The sequence below is a fragment of the Pleurodeles waltl genome, chromosome 5 (genome assembly GCF_031143425.1).
Source record: "Pleurodeles waltl isolate 20211129_DDA chromosome 5, aPleWal1.hap1.20221129, whole genome shotgun sequence".
Lineage (NCBI taxonomy): Eukaryota > Metazoa > Chordata > Amphibia > Caudata > Salamandridae > Pleurodeles > Pleurodeles waltl.
Genome location: NC_090444.1, coordinates 1,385,215,480 through 1,385,234,886, shown reverse-complemented (window position 1 = coordinate 1,385,234,886; position 19,407 = coordinate 1,385,215,480). Strand labels below are relative to the sequence as shown.

At 44.1% G+C, this 19,407-nt stretch overlaps 1 protein-coding gene across 1 annotated transcript in view; it reads left to right on the top strand.

Moving 5' to 3' along the window:
- The window catches only part of MEI4 (meiotic double-stranded break formation protein 4), a 344,734-nt gene extending 334,437 nt beyond the window's left edge, over positions 1-10,297 (top strand). Inside the window, exon 9 of the mRNA XM_069236621.1 lies at positions 9,094-10,297. Within this exon, the coding sequence (XP_069092722.1) occupies positions 9,094-9,354 (261 nt within the window). The 3' untranslated portion in view covers positions 9,355-10,297. The remainder of the gene's footprint in view (positions 1-9,093) is intronic.
- Positions 10,298-19,407: the final 9,110 nt, after the last annotated feature.

Here is a 19,407-nt window from a genome sequence, read left to right as displayed (position 1 = left end):
TTCACCACAAGGTTCCTGAAAGACAAAATTAGTAGGTTGGAAGTAAATGTTTAAAAGTAGTTGCAGCAATGAAAGGAAAATATATCAAAGTACTTCTCAGTTGCAATGTACATAGCAAATACATGTGATTATATTATAGCATAACTTCAAAGCAAAGCATAAAAGTCAAAATTGCATCACCGTAGGGCCTATCACTCCGCTTCATCTTTCTAAGGTCTGCAAGTTGATGACTCCGGTTGAACTGCGAGAAAGAGATTTTCCACCCGAACGGGAGACAGGCAACTGACGTCCGTTCCTGTCTGAAGTCAAGATCCTCTCCCCAGGGCCATTGTTAAAAGCAAACTTGGAGAGTGGCCCATTCTCCAAACTTCACTTGTTCCCAGACTGGATTGAGAGGTAAACACAAAATCTACGCTCTCTTATCAGCTAGGGTTTGGTGTGAAAAACACAACTTGGTCTATCATGTGGAAAAACACATCTTGGAAAAACTCAGCTCATCTGCAATGTCGCAACTGCAATGTCTAACTCCACGTTAAAGCCAATAGGCAGCTGACCTAAATACCCAATGTAATGTCTAATGCCATGTTAAAGCCAAAAGGCAGCTAAACTGAATACAGAATGTAATGGCTAATGCCATGTTAAAGCCAATAGGCAGCTAAACTGAATACAACATGTAATGTGCTACTGGTGAACATTGAGCAACTAATATGTGCATTGGTGAAACACAAAGTCATTGGTCAAACACAATTAATAGCATAACAAACAGTATTCTACCCATTGCACTTGCTGTTGCGCCCAGAAGGGAAATCAGCCCATGCTACTTCGGTTCATACATCTCTCCCTTTTTATAAAAGGGGACAATCCCTGATTTTTTACAAGTGGCAGGGGCGCCCACCTTCACAACTGTGGTGAAAACATTTGTGATCAGAGGTCCCCAAAGACCCAAACAATAGATGTAGAGGTCCACCGTTATCCAGTCAGGGACAGGAGCCTTACCTCTGCCACTTTCTCGCAGGGCTCTCAGAACCTCCTCTAGTTCAGAAACGGGGTGAGAGGGTCAACTTGCAACACAAAAGTGTCTCTGTCCTCTATAATTCCTAATGGAGTGGAATATATAGTGGAAAAGTGTTTCACCCAAGAGAAGGCCTGAATGTGTCTCTCTGTAGAGGGGTCTACATCTTTTCTAAAATAAGTGCTGTTAATCACTGTCCAGAAGGCTGCCCAGTCCATGTTAAGGCTAGCACTTTGAAGAGCCTCCCATGCACTCTTATTCATCTCCTTAATCCTTAACCCACAGGCTTTTTATAAGCTGCCCCTGCATTCCTAATACGTGCCCCATTTCTGGGTTCACCACGTAGGATCAGATGTGGCTCTGATAGGGCTTTAAAGCAAGTTGAATCAAACCAGCCCAAGAAAAGGGATATAGCTGTGCCCACGTCCCAGGTCAAGGTTTGTTTTACAAACTCTGTAATACTTGAATAGGCAGCCATAATTTGAGAAGTATCAGCTCCCTCATCAAACATGTGGAAACTTCAACCTGTTTATTGTAAAGCACGGTATATAACAGGTTAGACTTATCCACCTTCTCCCACTTAACCATTAACCCATTTTTTCTGGCTAAAATAGTCCTAAATCTCACCTTTGGTTATGCCAGACCTCCGCCCTCCATCATTACCCAGTCATGGTTGAAGAAACCAGTAAATGTAACCCTGAAATCAGCCACTCTAGTGCCTAGAAGTACTGTACAAAGCACATAAACTAATGTAGAAGTGCAGTATGTACCCATAAATGTTGAGGCCAACCCCTGCAGGCTCTTTGACCTCATTCAGCATCAGGAAGTTAAACTTTACCAAGAGTGAATTGAGGGCGTTACTATAAGCGTCATGTGATAAAATGAGGTAAATGTTCCCCATTATTATCTGTTAGGCCACATACAGATTTAGTGATCATTGCGCTGGAATGGGCATTAAAATCACCTCCCCAAAATTGCTTCATGGCCTTTTGGTGATCCTTTCTGATATCATTAATCATTCCCTCAAGTACTGCGACCACTGGCGGAGCGGATCCATCAAAGCAGTTATTGTAATCATTGATAATTGGCATATTCTAGTCATACAGCAGCAATAAAAGTGCTCCAATTTATTAATGGAGAAAGGAGTAAATGATAAAAGTTACCAATTCCCTCCTTGACCCTACCAGCATTAGAGGGCGTGGCCTGCATACAGTGAGTACTATATCCATCAATATGGGGGGGGTGGGGGGAAGCATCCGCCCATACTTCTTGGAAACAAATTAGATGACATTTTGCCACAAGATTCTTGGTCTTCCATCATACTTCGGAGGCCTGCAATGTTCCATGACAAAATGGTAATTGGGGTCAGACGGTGCGCATTCACTTTAAGGATGCCATTGGATGTGAGCCCGCCATTCGTAGTACGGTTGCAGTATCTACGGGTCAGCCAGTCAGTCACAGCCCTCCAGTCCCTCCAAGGGGGAAAATCTATTGCTAGACATTTTCCCTGGAGCCGACTCCATTTGTTTCACCGCAATATGTCCAGCCTGTGATTCTAAGATCAAATTAAACCATACTTTAGCCAAGTCATAAGGTTTGTGAAAGTAACCTAGGGGGAGAACCACTGTCTGGGCAGAACCAAGGGGAAGGTGTTCTAGACAGCTAAGGATATTTAGAGCGATGGCTGGGTTTTTAAAACTTTATGACCATGCAGTCTCCAGGTAAAGATTTCTGCGAGGTGCACACCCAGTCAACCCTTCTTGCCATCAGAATGTGGGGTAAAAGCAGATAGGCAGAACCCAGGGACTTCTTTAACCAGTGAGAAACTTTTAGTATCAGCTGGACAGTTGACTCATTCTGAGTAAACAAGGTAGGTTTGCCAGCGCCACAACATATGGACAAGATGCCGGTGGTAGATTCAGAACCCGTGTGGACTTTCACCCACTGCTAGGCCTTTGTGAGTGGGTTCTTTTGTTCTGACCTTTGCCATGAGAGTGCTACTGTAGGCCCCTACCACCTCCCTCAACCACAGTAAACTCACACCCAATTCGGGTGGGATGTTTAGTAATGACAGTAGGGACTTTGTAAGTTTGCATTTGAACTGGTGATATATGCCTGCTATTGGAGACTGATGAGATGGCAAACCCCTCCTCCCTGAAGGAGAGTAGTTGGCTGCAGCTGATTGTTTCCTCTCTCTTTACACTAGCTGCAGAGGCAATACAATTTGATGGCAAACCTTGAATAGAGGTATCCGTATGATGATTAAACATTTCAGACCTTTTTTTAACTATAAACCATGAAGGCAATGCAATCATGGTTTTAGATGTAATCGCATCATAGTCCACCCTGGCACACATTTCATCTATGATAGCCCGGTCTGAGTCAGAACAAGCAGTCTCCACCTAGTCTATGGGCACCTTAACCCCCTTAGTCAATAGGGTGAGCTTCTTGCGCAGGGAACCTTCTATTTTCTTTTGGACCAATGGTTCAGTGAAGGTGAGACTAGAGTCATCACCCAACACCATGCACAATTCCTCCGTAGTAGTGGGGGGGGGGGGGACACTGCCCTGGAGCACCCAGAACCATGCTCTGATGTTGAGCGTCATAAGACGCAAGTGCTGGCAAGCTGACCCTAGCCTCATCCATAGAAAGACATCTTCCCGTCAATTCTATCTCCTTTGTAAGAACATCTGCTGCACAAACCAGAAAAAAGGTAATGGTGGCAATGGTGTCACCCGCCGTGGTAATTGCTGTGGTCTTTCATGAGTTCCACAGGATTGTCTATAACAGTAGGCCTCTCAGTTGCTGATGGGTGCAGGACAGGCCCAGATCACGGCCTGCACTCGTCCCATGCTGCAGGACTGCAGAGAGCGAAATGAACTCCGGTGAGGTTGGCCTCACTCCCTTCAGAGATGTGAAGCAGATGCACCTCCTGGCACAAAGAGTGTTGGGGGATAGAGTCCTGTAGCTTGATGGATGTTCATGGGGGCCCGAGATACCTTTGGTTGTCTTAAAAAAAAGCTGTCTTTTCCTTGTGATTTAGTAACTGCTCTAGTCTTCCAGCCAATTGCTCTTTGAATTTAACAGCCATTTTGTCATAGATTTACTTATATAAATAATACAGTTTCCCTTTTTCAAGATATATAGAAATAAACAATATGTCTTTGGAGGACTCCTTGGCTTTTTATAGCCATGAAGTTTGATGGGCACATATTAAGGAAAAATGTCTACATTCATCATTCACTGAAGAAAGCAAAGTCGCCCTCTTTGAAGAACATTTCAAAGATCTATAATCATCTGTCACTCAGAGGCCTATCTGTGTTTGAGAACAGGAACCACCAAAAATGAATGAACATATTAGGTCAAATCTGTGGGCAATTCATATGCTCAATTAATAGATAATTAAAACATTGGAATGTTGAGATCTCCATTTAAGACAATGTAGCAGCTGCTGCCTATAAAACCTATTATAGGCTGGCTGCTGTCAAATTTACAATATCCTATTATACATCCTCTGTTTCTCTCTTACCCCGAATCTCCAAACTATCTCCAAACTATATGAACTGGACAGGGAAAATCAAAAGGCATAGCCTGTGCTGCACAGCACATAGGAGCCTCCACCTCCCCCCTCCTCCAGTGTCACTGGAGCCTCAGAAGGAGGGAGAGAGGAATTCTGCTCAGCTTGTGGGTCTTCCTGGCTCTCCTTAGTCTATGGCCAGCCTTTGTTTTTTTTCATTAAGACGTTCCGCACTCATGCTGTAAAATGTTTTAATAGTCTTATAGGCCAGCTTCCTTGTTAAAAGCCCTCACCTCCGGCCTTTAACTCTGGAATAGCCTTTTAATGCCTGGTATAGCACGCTACTTTACACTATAAGGCTACATTAAAGTACAGCCTGGAAAGTTTTGGGCTAACCTAGAAAACTTCAGGCAATTTGTTAAATGGTGCATACTGTTGGAAAGTGGGTTATTTGTGGTGGTAAGCATGCACCTACATATGGCAATAAGGCCACTAAAACAATACATGGTCAGTAAAGGTCTCAGTAAATTAGCCCCTTCCTCATTCCTTGGTAGCTGGAGCCTAGCAGGCAGGCCTAACTTAGGAGACAAGTGTAAAGTGTAAAGCAGACAAAACCGCCAATACAGTAAATAAGTAAGACACAAAATGCAGTAAAACTCTCCACCAATTTTTAAGAATAGGTTTGATTTTATGAGTAAATAGACACCCAAACGACAAAAATCCAATGTAGGAAACAGAAGATATGTTTTTTTAAAGAATAAACACTTTCTAGTGCTTAGAAACACAAAGCACCAAATTGGGACATCTAGTCGCGGGAGACCGGGACAAAGTCTGTTTGAGGCCCACTGCCATGGAGCCCTCGTTGGATACAGTAAGCTTGAGGCCTTGGTCAAACTTTTACCTCCACACTTAGAAACTTTCCTGGAGCTTTTACTTCCAAGTACCAGCGCCGGATTAGGTAAGGGTTCGCCAGCTTGACTTTCAGGGAGTTCCCGGTCAAATCCTGGAAGTCGAACCTCTGGAGCTTTTCAGCGGGATGAACTTGAAATCCAGGCCGTGTCGCCGGGAGGGTTTGCCGGCTTGACTTCCCCAGTCGAGTCGGTCACCTCCTGGAGCTTTTTAACAAAAGTTCTCCAAACTTGAATAGATGTTGCCAGAAGTAATCTTTGCAGATTTAAAACACAACTCCAAGGGTCTGGAATTTCCCGGATGGTCCTTGGAAGGTTGGGACCACAATTCCCACAGTGCAGCTGGACAAATCCTTGAAAGTTCACTCAATACCCTCCAGCCTGGGAGCTCTTGCTGTAGATGATACAAGTAAAGCTCTGTTAACCTGTAGCAGCAGGGAGTCCACTGCTGAGTCCTTCTTCAAGCAAGGCACAGTCCCCAGGGCTGTAGTACCAGATTGTGCAGCGGGCACAGTTCAGCCCTTCTTATTCTTGTAGTTTCAGGCAGCAGAACTGAGAGGCTATGCACCTCTCACATACTTATTCACAGCTCATGGGCATCAAGAAGGGGGGCACCCCTGACCAATAGAATACAGGGTGACACCCATGTGCATGACCACTTCCTCCAAAGTGTGGCTTATTTCTGTCCCAGAAAGCACCATTTTTCCAACATCCATGATGGCTGAAATGTCAGCATGGCAGTCAGAGCTAACTAAACCAACTTCCAGTGTAACTCACTTCCATATCTTTCCTCCTCCTAACATCTGGAAATTCCTTCCTTAAGCCTGGTATCTGGCTGAGGGACACATGATGTGGGGTAGATGGCCTGGCATACCCTGCTTGTCCTGCTGTCCTTTGAGGCTGGATGATTTATTACCCCTCCTCCTCTTCTGGCATTCCTGTGCAGCTGCAGTGCTCCCTTCAGGAGATAGCCTCTCCCCGGACAGCCACTTATCACCTAATCAAAGAAGTCTTGCTAATCCTGTTAGCACTGATGAATCAGGGGGGACCTCCAGAAGGCTAGATTTTGGCTTATAGAAAGAAAAGACTCATAACTTTTTTTCGGTAGACGTTATGATAAATTCACCAATGGCAAATAGCTGGATTTATCAAAGCAAATCTTTTAAGTCCTGGAACTACATTTCTATGCCTTTCCTAACACTACTAAAAATCAAATACAATATTAAAATGTTAGCCTACAGAGTCCAGTATCTACAATGAGGGAAAAATTAAATTAATAGTTTTCCCTCACCAGATTTATAAAACACCTTTTATAAGGGCCCTGCTTATAGTTTCATAACCCCCCCCACCCCTGGGGCATGTAGGGGAGACCTGGGGGGCACCTAGTATGTACAAATAATGTACATTATCACTTTTTAAATGCCCATAGCACCAAAGACAAATTGGGACACCATTTCCATTTAAGTGCAGTCTCCGTAGTCAGGCTGCATTTAAAAATGACAGAAAACCTCCAGCAGTGCCCAAATGCAAAGGGCATCAGATCTGCTGGGCTTCTGACTTCCAAGCCCTATTTTCTACCTGGGCCTTATTGGTAGTTGGCAGCCCCTTGCGCTTTTATCTGCTAAGGACCTTTAGGGGATGTCATGCAAATGGTAAGAATTTGACTTTTAAAGACAGGCTGCAGGACAGGTCTGCCTTTAAAATGACAGAAATCCCACAGCAGTGCATACATACAATTACAAATGGTGTTGGGTGTCTAATTATCATACCCTACTATATACTAAGGACTTATATGTAGATGGTACCCCCTTGCCCATTTAGCTGCTAGGGACTTACAGGGTCCGTCAGGCAAATTGTAAGAGTACCCTAATACCTAGTGTACTCTGCTACATGTGTGTGTTTTAACATGGCACTGACTTGGACTTGGCTAGCAGTGTCCAGGGCACAGTCAGAGTCACATGCCATCAGTACCAGTCAGCAATGAAAATGGGGGCAAAAAGATGACTTTGCAACACAGACGTATCTGCCAGTCTTGTGCTTCAGGTATTTTTTCCAAGGCACCTAAGGCTTGGAGAGATACACCAATCACTTTTAGCAGATGCAACTCTAGTGTCACTAGTCAGTCAAGGAAAGACTAATAGAACAGTTAACACCTATCATTCACCTGTCTCACCGCAACTGTTCTAGTTGGTAGAAAATCTAGGGACAAACATTCTCTACTAACTTTTCTGTTTAGGGGGATTCCTTTTCTGTAATACTCCATTCCAAAGTACAACAAGTTGTGCAACATTAACATAGTAGTGAATTTGTTTATTGCTTGTTCTGACAATAATTTTTTATTATCAAATATGTTATTGGCTGAAGTAACAATGTTTATATTTTTACTGTCCTGTACTGGCCTTTCTATTGACAGATCTCAAGAATGTTCAATAAGACAATGCTCTCCATATGCTTTTCACATTTCTAGAAGAAGTAGAATTATTTTGAAGACTGTACATTTTCAGTTTTTCCCAGACAAACAAAAGTAATGCATGGCTTAAACTTTCTGAAGAAAAACCTGAAAACTCCGAGAAGGGCATCTGCTGCTGAGTTTTATAAAAACTCCGTAATAGTACTTCTTCTCCAACTTTGACCTATTGGATGATATAGGTTATGAGCCTTGAGAGTAATGACAACTCTTCTTTTGAGGCCTCAAAACTTTTTGGGTTGGTACAAATGTGGAGGACAATCTCAGGTCAGCAAATTAGTCAGATTATTCTACATTTCATACCTTTAATTGAAAACTGGTTTCACATACTGCTACAACTGTTATTAATATAGTTTGAGCAAGTATAAAAGGAGCCTTCAGCCTTGACATAAAGTGTATTTTTCCCAACCATTTAGTGACTTGATTTCATTAAAGTCACTGAAGCAAGTATTATTCCACATTAATATTTCGAAATTAACTGTACCCTCCTACTATGTTTCAGTTTCTAGTACACCAGCTTCCACCAGTTCTTAAGAAAACATGTCCTGATGGAGGGTCAAGAAGGTCTTTGTTCTTTACTATTTTGATTGTCAGCTCATGTTCTTGTTGCTCTATGGCAAAATTTAAAGTAACTTTCGGGCTCTACCTATCCGCCATTTCAGTTCTCTGAACTTTCTCAGGAACTTTATATTTTTTCTTGTAGTTGCCTGTGTTGTGTTGCTCATTGCTGTTCATTGTTCTCCGTTTCACTATTGATCTGCTCTACTAACAAAAGAAGCTTGTTAGTTGCAGGAAACCGTATTATTGAAATTAACTCATTGTGGTTGATCTTCTGCAGCTGAATTTAAATTGGTTACATCTTGCAGGTCTCATAAGAACTGTAGTATTTCTTCTATCTAGGTTGTTTTTGACTTTTGCAAGAAACTTAATGCAACATACTCTCCTTGTGTCTTTCATAAAAATCAAGACATTCCTTCACTAAATAGCTAGAAAAATCTGCATTCAGCAGCTGCATACTACATATGTTCTCCCATCATATGTATAATTTCCTCTGATTATATGATCATGTTTAAACAACTTTAGAAAATATTTTTATGCTTAGTTACAAAAACGAGTTATTTCCCGTTTTTAAATGTGTCCCGCCTTGTATGTATACTATGCTTACATGTTGTTGTTCATGTTTTTTTAGACAGAAGCCAGCTATGACTTCATTCATTACGAAAATATGTGCTCAATATATTGGGTTTTGGAACAGCTATTTCAACACAGAGCAGAAGAAAAGGAACTTTCGGATGATGAGTCATACCAGGAAGAAATAAGGACTTTTTTGAAAACACTTGATAAAGCCACTGTTTGTCTTTCTGATGAATTTCCATTGATCGCTCTTTATACCTGGAGATTAGGAGTTCTTTTCAATTCGTCCCGAAACATGGAAACAAGTAATGAATAATTTGTTAGGTACATATACATGTTTTCTTCAATCCCGTCAACCAAGGCCATTTGACCGCCAGTGGCGCTAGTGCACAGAAACGGGTGACTGACCGGTTATAAGTGGGCAGAACAGGTTCTCTTCTTTGGAAGATTATCTTCCTTTTCACAGTCTGTGTTAACTGGTTTCTCTAAATTTTCTATCTTAGTTTTGTTGGTGGAGCACTTTGATCTGAGAAAGGCGTAGTTAGCCGAAATGATGATTACTGAATAAAACTTCTTGGTATTATCACAACATCCATGTACCACTGTTTTCTTCATATTTCCAATAAAGAAAACCTGTTCTGTATATATGTATGTGTGTGTGTGTGTGTGTGTGTATATATATATATATGTGTATGTATATATGTGTGTGTGTGTGTGTTTGTGTAAATATATGTATCGATAGAGATGTAAATATATATATACATATTTTTATATATGGCTAGGTCTTGAATATTGCAATAATAAGTAAATATATCTCAGATGAAAGTGGTCGTATTTTACTGTAGAAAATGATCAATGTATTCATTTGCTGCCTTCTTTTCAGTGGATCCGTTATGATATTGTCTTGCCACTACTACAACAAAGGATTTGATTTACAATTTGTTTTAATGTAGTTTACTGCTGTTTTACATGTCGTAAAAAGGTACTTTTTTCCAGACAGTTATTAGTTTTCCAGTATCGGATGCTAGTATAATGGTTAAATTTAAAAATAAATCAAAGTTCACGTTTTTTGTTTACATGTTTATCGATTGCCTTATTGCCTACCATGTTTGTAAAAATGTAGAAACCATATAAAGTCATAAACATATATTGTAAATCTTTCACGCTGGAACAGCTGTGGCAGATACCTCTTGACCCACAAAAGGCATCATTTTGATACGCCATCTTTGCTATGTGTTTCCAATTGATTTTTAAATTGATAGCAGACATTAAAATAGTAATCTCTGTAGCACTTAGCAACATTAATTAACTTGATTAACATCATTGTGAGGTGTTATTATACTTCTAGGAAATTAATTTGTTTCTACAGTTTTTTCTGATGTGGTTTGCTTTACTTTATTACAAATTAAACTATTCAGATTCAGATATGTATAAATGTTTTCCTCTTTTAGAAATAAAGCCCTTTAAGCACGTGTCTGCGCCTTTCTTGCATGTATGCTGTGATGGTGAAAATAAGTAATTATTTTCCTTGAGTCTGACATTCATATGATCATGTACTGCAAATAGAAATACATTCTTTTACTAGAAAGACTGCAATATGTTAGTAGCTTTTTCACAGAATCTATCACAGTGATGGGCATATTTACGTAACGCTCCAGTGGTGCTAATCTCTGCTCCATATCTACAAAGAGGTGTAACGCCACTTTTTGTGGTGTTACACCTCCTTGTAAATATGGGCCTCTCTGACGCACTTTTCTGCATCAGTGGGGCGTGAAGTTGCTGTTGGCGTGCCTCAGCAACACCCATTGCATTTTGACTTTGCCTCAGATTTACGAGATTTCGTAAACCTGAGGCAGCTGCAAAATTTAACACCACCCCAGGGATGGCGTTAGCAAGGTGCACCGATTAGGAATACTCTTATTCCTCCAAATTATTTGCTTTTTCTATGCATGCAGGATTCTGCAGCCCCGTAGAAAGAGCGAAATAACAGAAATTATTGTTAGGTGTCCCTTTCTGCACATAAACAATCATTTCAAAATGACGCTTTGGCACTTCTGTGTTTGCTGCATTCTGCAGCACACACAGAAGTGCCAAATCACCATTAGTGATTGTTAATGTGCAGGAAGGGACACCTTCCCGCACATAAACAATAACACCCCTCAACACAGACATCCTTGCACGATGGTGCAAGGATGCCTGCATTGGCAGGTAAATTTAACAGCAGGGAAGGGGACAACACAGTGGCACGCTCTGTCATTTTCCTATAAATATGTGCTTAGTTCTTTCATTTTTACATAGGTCTTTACCTAGGTTGCGAAATAAAGACATATTTGTACTGACTTAACATACCCCAAAAAGTGACTGATAACTGTGGTCATAAATTATACACACCAATATTACGTAACTAAAGGTGAAAAGTTGCATGTGATCTTATACCAGCAAAGTGTAAAATCAGGTTCCCATTTTCCTGCCCACCATGTAGTCTCAGGAGTTGATTAAATTGACTCAGGAATGGCCTTTGATGCTACACAATTTAAATAGGAGTGCCTATTGCACGTCTCAAATGTAGTAGTTGTACATATACTTGAACTGCCAATGCAGTTGTGTATGTTGAAGTGTAGTTCAAGCTTCATTCTTCTTCAGGCAAATGTGTACTGCACACTGCAAGCAGTTCATGCACAATTACATTTATAGAAATTTGGCCGTGTGACAATTGGTCTTGACTGCTAATTAATGATTTGAACAGCCCCTGATCCCCCCCAGAAGGAGGTGGAGCTCAATAAGCTAATAACACATCTGGAGTATACACCTCTCTGTCTGCTACTGTAACATCAAGCAAACAACGTGCTAAACAGACTGCTGGCAGGCATGATTGTTAGACCTGAAAGCTTTAAGGTGGTCACCCCCCAACTTTTTTGCCTGCCTCCCTCCATTTTTTGACACTTTTTGCTGGGTTTAGGACTTACTTGTAAGTCCCTAGTAAAGGGCACTGCATATCCCATAGGGCCTGTAAATTAAATACTACTAGTTGGCCTGCAGCTCTGACTGTGACACCCGCATAAGTAGCCCCTTAACTGTGTCTCAGGCCTGCCGTTGGAATGCCTGGTTATGCAGTTTCACTGCCACTTCGACTTGGCATTTACAAGTACTTGCCAAGCCTTAAACACCCCTTTTTCTACATATGTCACCCCAAGGTAGGCCCTAGGTAACCCAAAGGGCAGGGTGCTGTGTAGGTAAAAGGCACAACTCTTATCTGTGTGTTTTATATGGCCTGGTAGTGGAAAACTCCTAAATTCATTTTCCACTGCTGTGAGGCCTGCTCCTTTCATAGGCTAACATTAGGGATACTACCCTCATATTCCTCATATTCTGATCAGAAAGGGGTAGACTGGTCATACGGTAATACAAAATCCTGCTTACTGGTAGTGTTGGATTTTATTTTACTATTTTAGAAATGCCGCTTTTAGAAAGTGAGCATTTCCCCTCACTTAAGTCCTTCTGTGCCTTACAATCCATGTCTGGGCTGGGCTGGTTGACAGCTCCCTTGTGCATTTTACCCAGACAACCACAAACACAGGATGCTCAGTCACACCTGCACACATCTGCATACTGAATGGGTCTTCCTCGGCTGGAAGGTCGAGGGCCTGGCACCAACATTTCAAAGGATAGTGGGCTGCCCTCACACAATGGACTGCAAACCCCCTACTGGGACCCTGGCAGACAGGGTTGTACTGAAAGGGGACCTGGTGCACTTCAAACCCACTCTTTGAAGTCTCCCCCACTTCAAAGGCACTTTTGGGTATATAAACTGGATCTCCTACCAATTTAGACACTTCGGGACACTTCAAGATACTCTTTGGGACAGACACTGTGCCCCAGAACCTGCAACCTGCCAAGAGGAACTGCCTGACTGCCCAAAGGACTCACCTGGACTGCTTTTCCGAGAAGGACTGCATCTTTACTGGCCTCTGGCTCTGCTGAGAAGTGCTCTCCAAGGGCTAGGTTTGAGCTTGCTTCCTATTCCTGAAGTCTCAGAGCCAAAAAGCCTGCATCTCTGCAAAGGAATTCCTTGTGCGGCACAAATCGACACATAGCCTGCTGGAATCAATGCATAGCCTGCTTCGCAGTGAAAGAATCACAGAATTACCAACCTGGAACGATGCAGCCCAGCTCCCCGAGTGGAGATTGATGCAGCGCCAGAGTGGCAACCGGAACTTTGACGCACAGCCCACCGGTTCAACGCATCGGCGAACCGGAATGACGCATCCTGACTTCCTGCAAGAAGTATCTACGCAGCGTCTGCCATGCAACAGAAACTCCGACGCATCACCAGCTGGATCGATGCAACTAGTGCGCGCCCAGGATTTCTCCGCATCGTCCCTGGGCGTCAAAAGACCCCGCATTGCAAGGAGGATTGAAGCCTGCATGCTGGAATTCGACGCAAAGCCTTTGTTGCGTGGAAAGGAATTGACACATCGTTTGTGTGCACCCTGAAATCCGACGCACACCCTTCGCTTTCCACTCATCTCCTTGTCTGCGGTCTCCGTGTGTGTAATTTTAACGCAAACCAGGTAGTTTGTGCTTGCTAGAGACATTTGTTGCTTTTAAGAATTTAAGACTATTCTTATTGATATCGAAGTGATATTTTCAAATAGAGATCATAAAATCTTACTCATTTTGACCTTATATTAATCAGATAAATATCTTATATTTTTCTAAGCCTGTGTAGTATCTTTCCGTGTAGTTTTCAGTGTGTTATTGCATGATTTATTGCACAAATACTTTACACATTTCCTTCTAAGTTAAGCCTGACTGCTCAGTGCCAAGCTACCACAGGATGGGCACAGGATAATTTGCATTGTGTGTGACTTACCCTGACACGATTGAGGGTCCTTGCTTGGACAGGGAGTAACCTGACTGCCAACCAAAGACCCAATTTGTAACATTGGTGATAAGCGGTGAGGATAGGACTGGTATTTGTGCAGTAACATACAATAGCTATGTGTACACTACGTACCCACAGTAGAAGGTCAACTTGATTTTTATTCTCATTATTCTGCAATTTCGTTTTTCTGCTTGACATTTTAACATAATCCTCATGCAACATGTCTCTGGCTGGGTCTCAAACAGGAGCTGGAGAGTTTGACCTAGCCAAGCTGCAGACATACAATATTAGCCAGCTAAAGGAGATCTGCAAAGGGATGGGAGTACCTACCCGGGGTGTCTCGAGAAAGGAGGAGTACCAAAATGCGCTGAGGGCCTGGGCGAAAGCCCGTTCACAAGAGAATGTTGAGGTGGAGGAGCCATAGGATGGCCCTTCACAGTATTTGCCACCAGCAGTGGGGGATGTTACCCCTAGAATCGTGCCCCCTGGCAAACCAGGGAGCAGTGTCTCTATCCATGGCCTGACCACAGAGCAAAGGATGGAGGAGAGAGAATTCCAATTGCAAATGGCAAGGTTAAACATGGAGGCATAGGAAAGGATAGCTCAAAGAGAGACAGAGGAGAGCTTCTGCTGAGAGAGAAGCCAAGCAAGCTAAAGCTGAAATGGCCTTGGCTGAAAAGAAACTACTTCTGGCTCATGAACTGAGTCTAAAGGAGCTGGACCTCAAGTTTTAGGCAGTCTGAGTCCAGCAGTGATGGTTCGTATACTCAAAAATATGGTACCAAGTTATGTGCTGGGAGATGACATTGATAAGTGATTGGCTGCTTATGAAGTTGCACTAAGGGCTCATGGCGTTCCTGAATAGCAGTGGGGGGCAGCCTTGTGGGGGTATGTAGCAGTTGTGGGGAGAGACACACTCCTTACATTGGATCCAACGTATCAAAACACATATGCGCCCATGAAAAGCACTTTACTTGCCAAGATTGGGCTGACCCCTGAAAAATACCATCAGATGTTCAGGGACAGCACCAAACTCTCCACAAAGACTTAGGTAGACTATTTTGATTTTTCCAGTAAGGCACTGAATGGATGGGTGCAGGGCAAAAGTAAATGATTACGCAGGGCTATATAACCTGATCCTGAGAGAGCAGGTCCTCAGTGTTTGCTTTACAGAGTTGCACCAGCACCTAGTTGACAGTAAGCTGACTGATCCAAGAAAGCTTGCTGAGGAAGCAGACCTCTGGGATAGCACCAGAATATCCAAAAAGGTATCTGGGAGGACACCCACAAAGGTGGTCAGGGTTTCCACCAGACAAAAGAGGGGTGAGACAAACTTAAAAATAAGGAGTTCTCAAAAGGCCCCCAAAACAATTCCCAGGGGGCTGGTGGTAACCAGTCCAAACTTGATTCTGAAAAGAGGCCAGGGTTCTTTGATAAAAAGAAAGGGAAGTTTGTACCCAAATGCTTAGGAGTGCACTACGTTTGGTCACTACAAGGGTGACACTAAGTTTCCCATACGGGCACAGCCCCCCCACTGGAAGGCAGACACTTGGGTTGGCTAGTGTAGTGCTCAGGGAGGAGGTAGTCCCAGATAGTTTGGGGGAACAGATAGATGTAACCCTAGTGTCCCTGGGAGATGAGGAAATGGTGCAAAAAGTCTGCCAATGATTCCAAGTATAGGCAGTGGGTCTTCATGACCCTGGAGCCAGCATGACTACTGTTAGGGGTCACCTGGTGTCAGCAGAGCAGGTCATCCCCAGTACATTCCACCAGGTCATAGTCTATGACAATCGTGAGAGTCACCTACCGGTGGCTCTCGTTCCCTTTGAGTGTGTGTTGGGGGTTTCTGGTACTCTAAAAGTAGCTGTGAGTCCTGCCATGCCTGTAGAGGTGGAGCTCAGGTCTCACCTGGAGATGTTAGGTTTGTCTGCATGACCACACGGTCCATGGCTGCCCGGGAAGGGAGTCAAGGGCGTCTGGGGCCTGGAACAACGGCTCAGATAGCTGCAAAGGAAAAGGGCGAGGAGCGCGGGAAACCGGTCCCAGAAGTTCCCACGACGGTTAATGGGGTTCCAGAGGAGGAGGCCCCTGAACCAACTGGGGAGGACATTGCCACACTGGGTAACCTACCTGTGCTTGCTGGCTGGCAAGTTGAGGGTGGGCCAACCAGAGAGGAGTTCTGCAAAGCGCAGAAAGAGTGCCCTACTCTAGAGGGTTTGAGGCGACAGGCCGCAGCCCAGGCAGCAGATGAAGCCTCTGGCGATCACCATATCTATTGGGAGAATGATCTCCTTTACAGTGAGCCTAAGGTCCCAGAAGCTGGGGCAGCGACATATGCTGTTGGTCCCTCAGTGCTACTGGGCCTTCCTACTGGGTTTGGCTCACAACATCCCCCTGGCAGAGCATTTGGGGCAAGACAAGACCTTTTCCAGGCTTTTCACACACTTTTATTGGCCCTAATGCGAATGGCCTCAGATGCTTTCTGCAGGTCCTGCCAGACAAGTAGAAAGACAGGGAAAAGGCTCAAGATCCCACTCCCCGTCGTTGGCACCCCCTTTGAAAGCTCTTATTTGGGTATTTACCCATGTGGGATTCCCAAAAGAGATTTTGTCTGACAGAGGCACAAACTTCATGTCTGCATACATGAAGTCAATGTGGAATGCGTGTGTGGGGTAACCTACCGGTTCACCACCCTCACCATCCTCAAACCAATGGGCTTGTGGAAAAGTTCAAGAAGACCCTAAAATGCATGATCACTGGCCTACCTGAGGCCATGATGCGTAAATGGGACATCTTCTTGCCATGCCTTCTCTTTGCTTATAGAGAGGTGCCCCAGAAAGGGGGCGGGTTCAGCCCCTTTGAACTTCTCTATGGGTACCCTGTAGGGGGACCCCTGAGCAATGCGAAAGAGGGTGGGAGAAAGCTCCCAGGAACCCCCCCCCCCCCCATGATGTGGTCAGTTAAATGCTGGCCCTCCGCAGCCAGATGCAGCGCTTCTGGAAACATGACCAACCTCGAGGCCAGTCATGAGGTGATGAAGCAATGGTATGACCAGAAGGCCATCCTAGTAGAATTCTCATCTGGAGACAAAGTTTGGGTAGTGGAGCCAGTGGCACATTTGAAGTCAAGAAGTGTAAAGGAGAGGTCACTTAGTGGACCTCAAGACCCCTAGAAACCCCCGGAGGGTGCTCCATCAAAACAGATTGAAGCCTCACTTTGAGACGCCTGAAGTCAGCATGTATCTGGTGACAGATGAGGGCATTAAAGTGGCATAGGGGGGCCTAATTTGGGCCCCCCTACATGCCACTGTGCCCAGTGGCCATGCCCAGGGGCATGACTCCTGTCTTTGCTAAGACAGGAGTCATTTCAGTTGGAGTTGTGCATCAAAAAATGGCACAAGTCCTGTTTGAGCCATGATTTTTTACTCAAACCTGACTTGCACCATTTTTTGACACACAACCCCCATTTTTCCCGGCTAACGTCAATCCTTAAATAAGGCGCCCGCATGGCGCATAGGAATGGCGTCAGCCGGGGTACATTTTTTTACACAAGCCAGCGCTGGTTTGCGTCAAAAAGTATAAATATGGGCCTTAGTGTTTTTGTTTCCAATCATTTTCAGTAACAGTGGGAGATATTAGCTGATAGCGTGGTCTAACTCTCTCATCAAAGTGAGGCAGATATGTGCCATGAACAACAAGAATTCTTTTAATGTTTACAGTTTCTGTAAGGTGTCGGGGGATAGCAGTTTGGCTCATTTGTTTCAGAAATCTGTGCGGATTCCCTTTTTTACTTGAAAGTTGATCCATTAAAAAAGACCATAGAATTTAGGTTTTTAAAATCTAATGTTATAATGTCTTTCCAAGATTTTCACAGTTCAGGGCACCCTTTCAAAGTGAGGTTAAAGCCCATCATCGGTGAGGTTCACATATTATTTTTTCTGCAGAAATTCTGTTATCCCGAAACCCAAGCTATTCTTAAACCCGTAACTGTGTCACAAAAAACTTTAAAATCAAGCACTGTGATTCTCTTGGTAAAAAAGTGTATAAACCCATTAACAATGTCTAGTGAGGCCTTACATGTTTTACTGCTCAAATTAAACATTAGTCCTATGCTATGCATTTTGTACTGTTTGTTTTTGAGTGTGAATACTAAGATTGTCATAAACCTGTACCAGGCAATAAGCTCCATTGCGTTTGGCTATTAGAAGGTTAGAGGCATTTATGCCAAACCATCAGGGAGTAAAAGCTCTATGGTTTAAATGTAGTGTTACTGTACTTTGTAAGTCAAGTCTGGTTTAATCTGTTATGTTTTGCTCTAAGTACTTAGAGGGTCATTCTGACCCTGGCGGCCGGTGGCCGCCAGGGCCACCGACCACGGGAGCACCGCCAACAGGCTGGCGGTGCTCCAACGAGCATTCTGACCGCAGCGGTTCAGCCGCGGTCAGAAGCGGAAAGTCAGCGGTCTCCCGCTGACTTTCCGCTGCTCGTGTGAATCCTCCATGGCTGCGGAGCGCGCTCCGCAGCCATGAGGATTCCGACCCCCCCTACCGCCATCCTGTTCATGGCGGGAAAGCCGCCATGAACAGGATGGCGGTAGGGGGGGGTCGCGGGGCCCCCGTAAGAGGGCCCCGCAAAGTATTTCAGTATCTGCCTTGCAGACACTGAAATACGCGACGGGTGCCACTGCACCCGTCGCACCTTCCCACTCCGCCGGCTCGATTACGAGCCGGCATCCTCGTGGGAAGGTCGTTTTCCCCTGGGCTGGCGGGCGGTTTTTCAGCAACCGCCCGCCAGCCCAGGGGAAAACTTGTAATACCCGCCGCGGTCTTTTGACCGCGGCGCGGTATTTTGGATGGCGGCATCCTGGCGGGCGGCCTCCGCCGCCCGCCAGGGTCATAATGAGGCCCTTAGTGTAACGCAGACAGCTCACTCCAACAGGAGTATTGTGGAGCTAGGATGCCAGTGAACAAGATATTTAGAAAAGCCATTTTTGAATTCATTTTTTTAAATGTGACAACATTTTAACAAGTGCAAATCTGAGTCAGCAACTTATTCCAGTGAAACGGTGAGAGATGGGAAAAAGAGCAACCCCCATTACTAGCTGTTAGAATGTAACGAGGAGTAGCAAGCGTGATGTCTGAGGATCTGAGACTTCTAGGTCAATGGTAAACCCTATTCTAGAGCCGAGATAGGCAGGGCCTGTTCCGTACAAGGCTCTATGGAAATGGAAAAGAAGTTTAACAATACATTGTTCCCAAACCGGAAGGCAATGTAATGATTTTAGCAATGGTTTTGAAGTTGAGCCTGGAGGAAGATGATATATCAGATGGGCAGCCGTACTCTTAGCTACCTGCACACCTGACAAAAGGGATTCATTTGTGGCCACCGACCGTTGCATAACGTAGAACTTCACACTGGGCAAAATTGGCATAATAATTCCATATCAGTGGGAGTTTAGTACTACACCCCAACAGGCTGTGGTGTT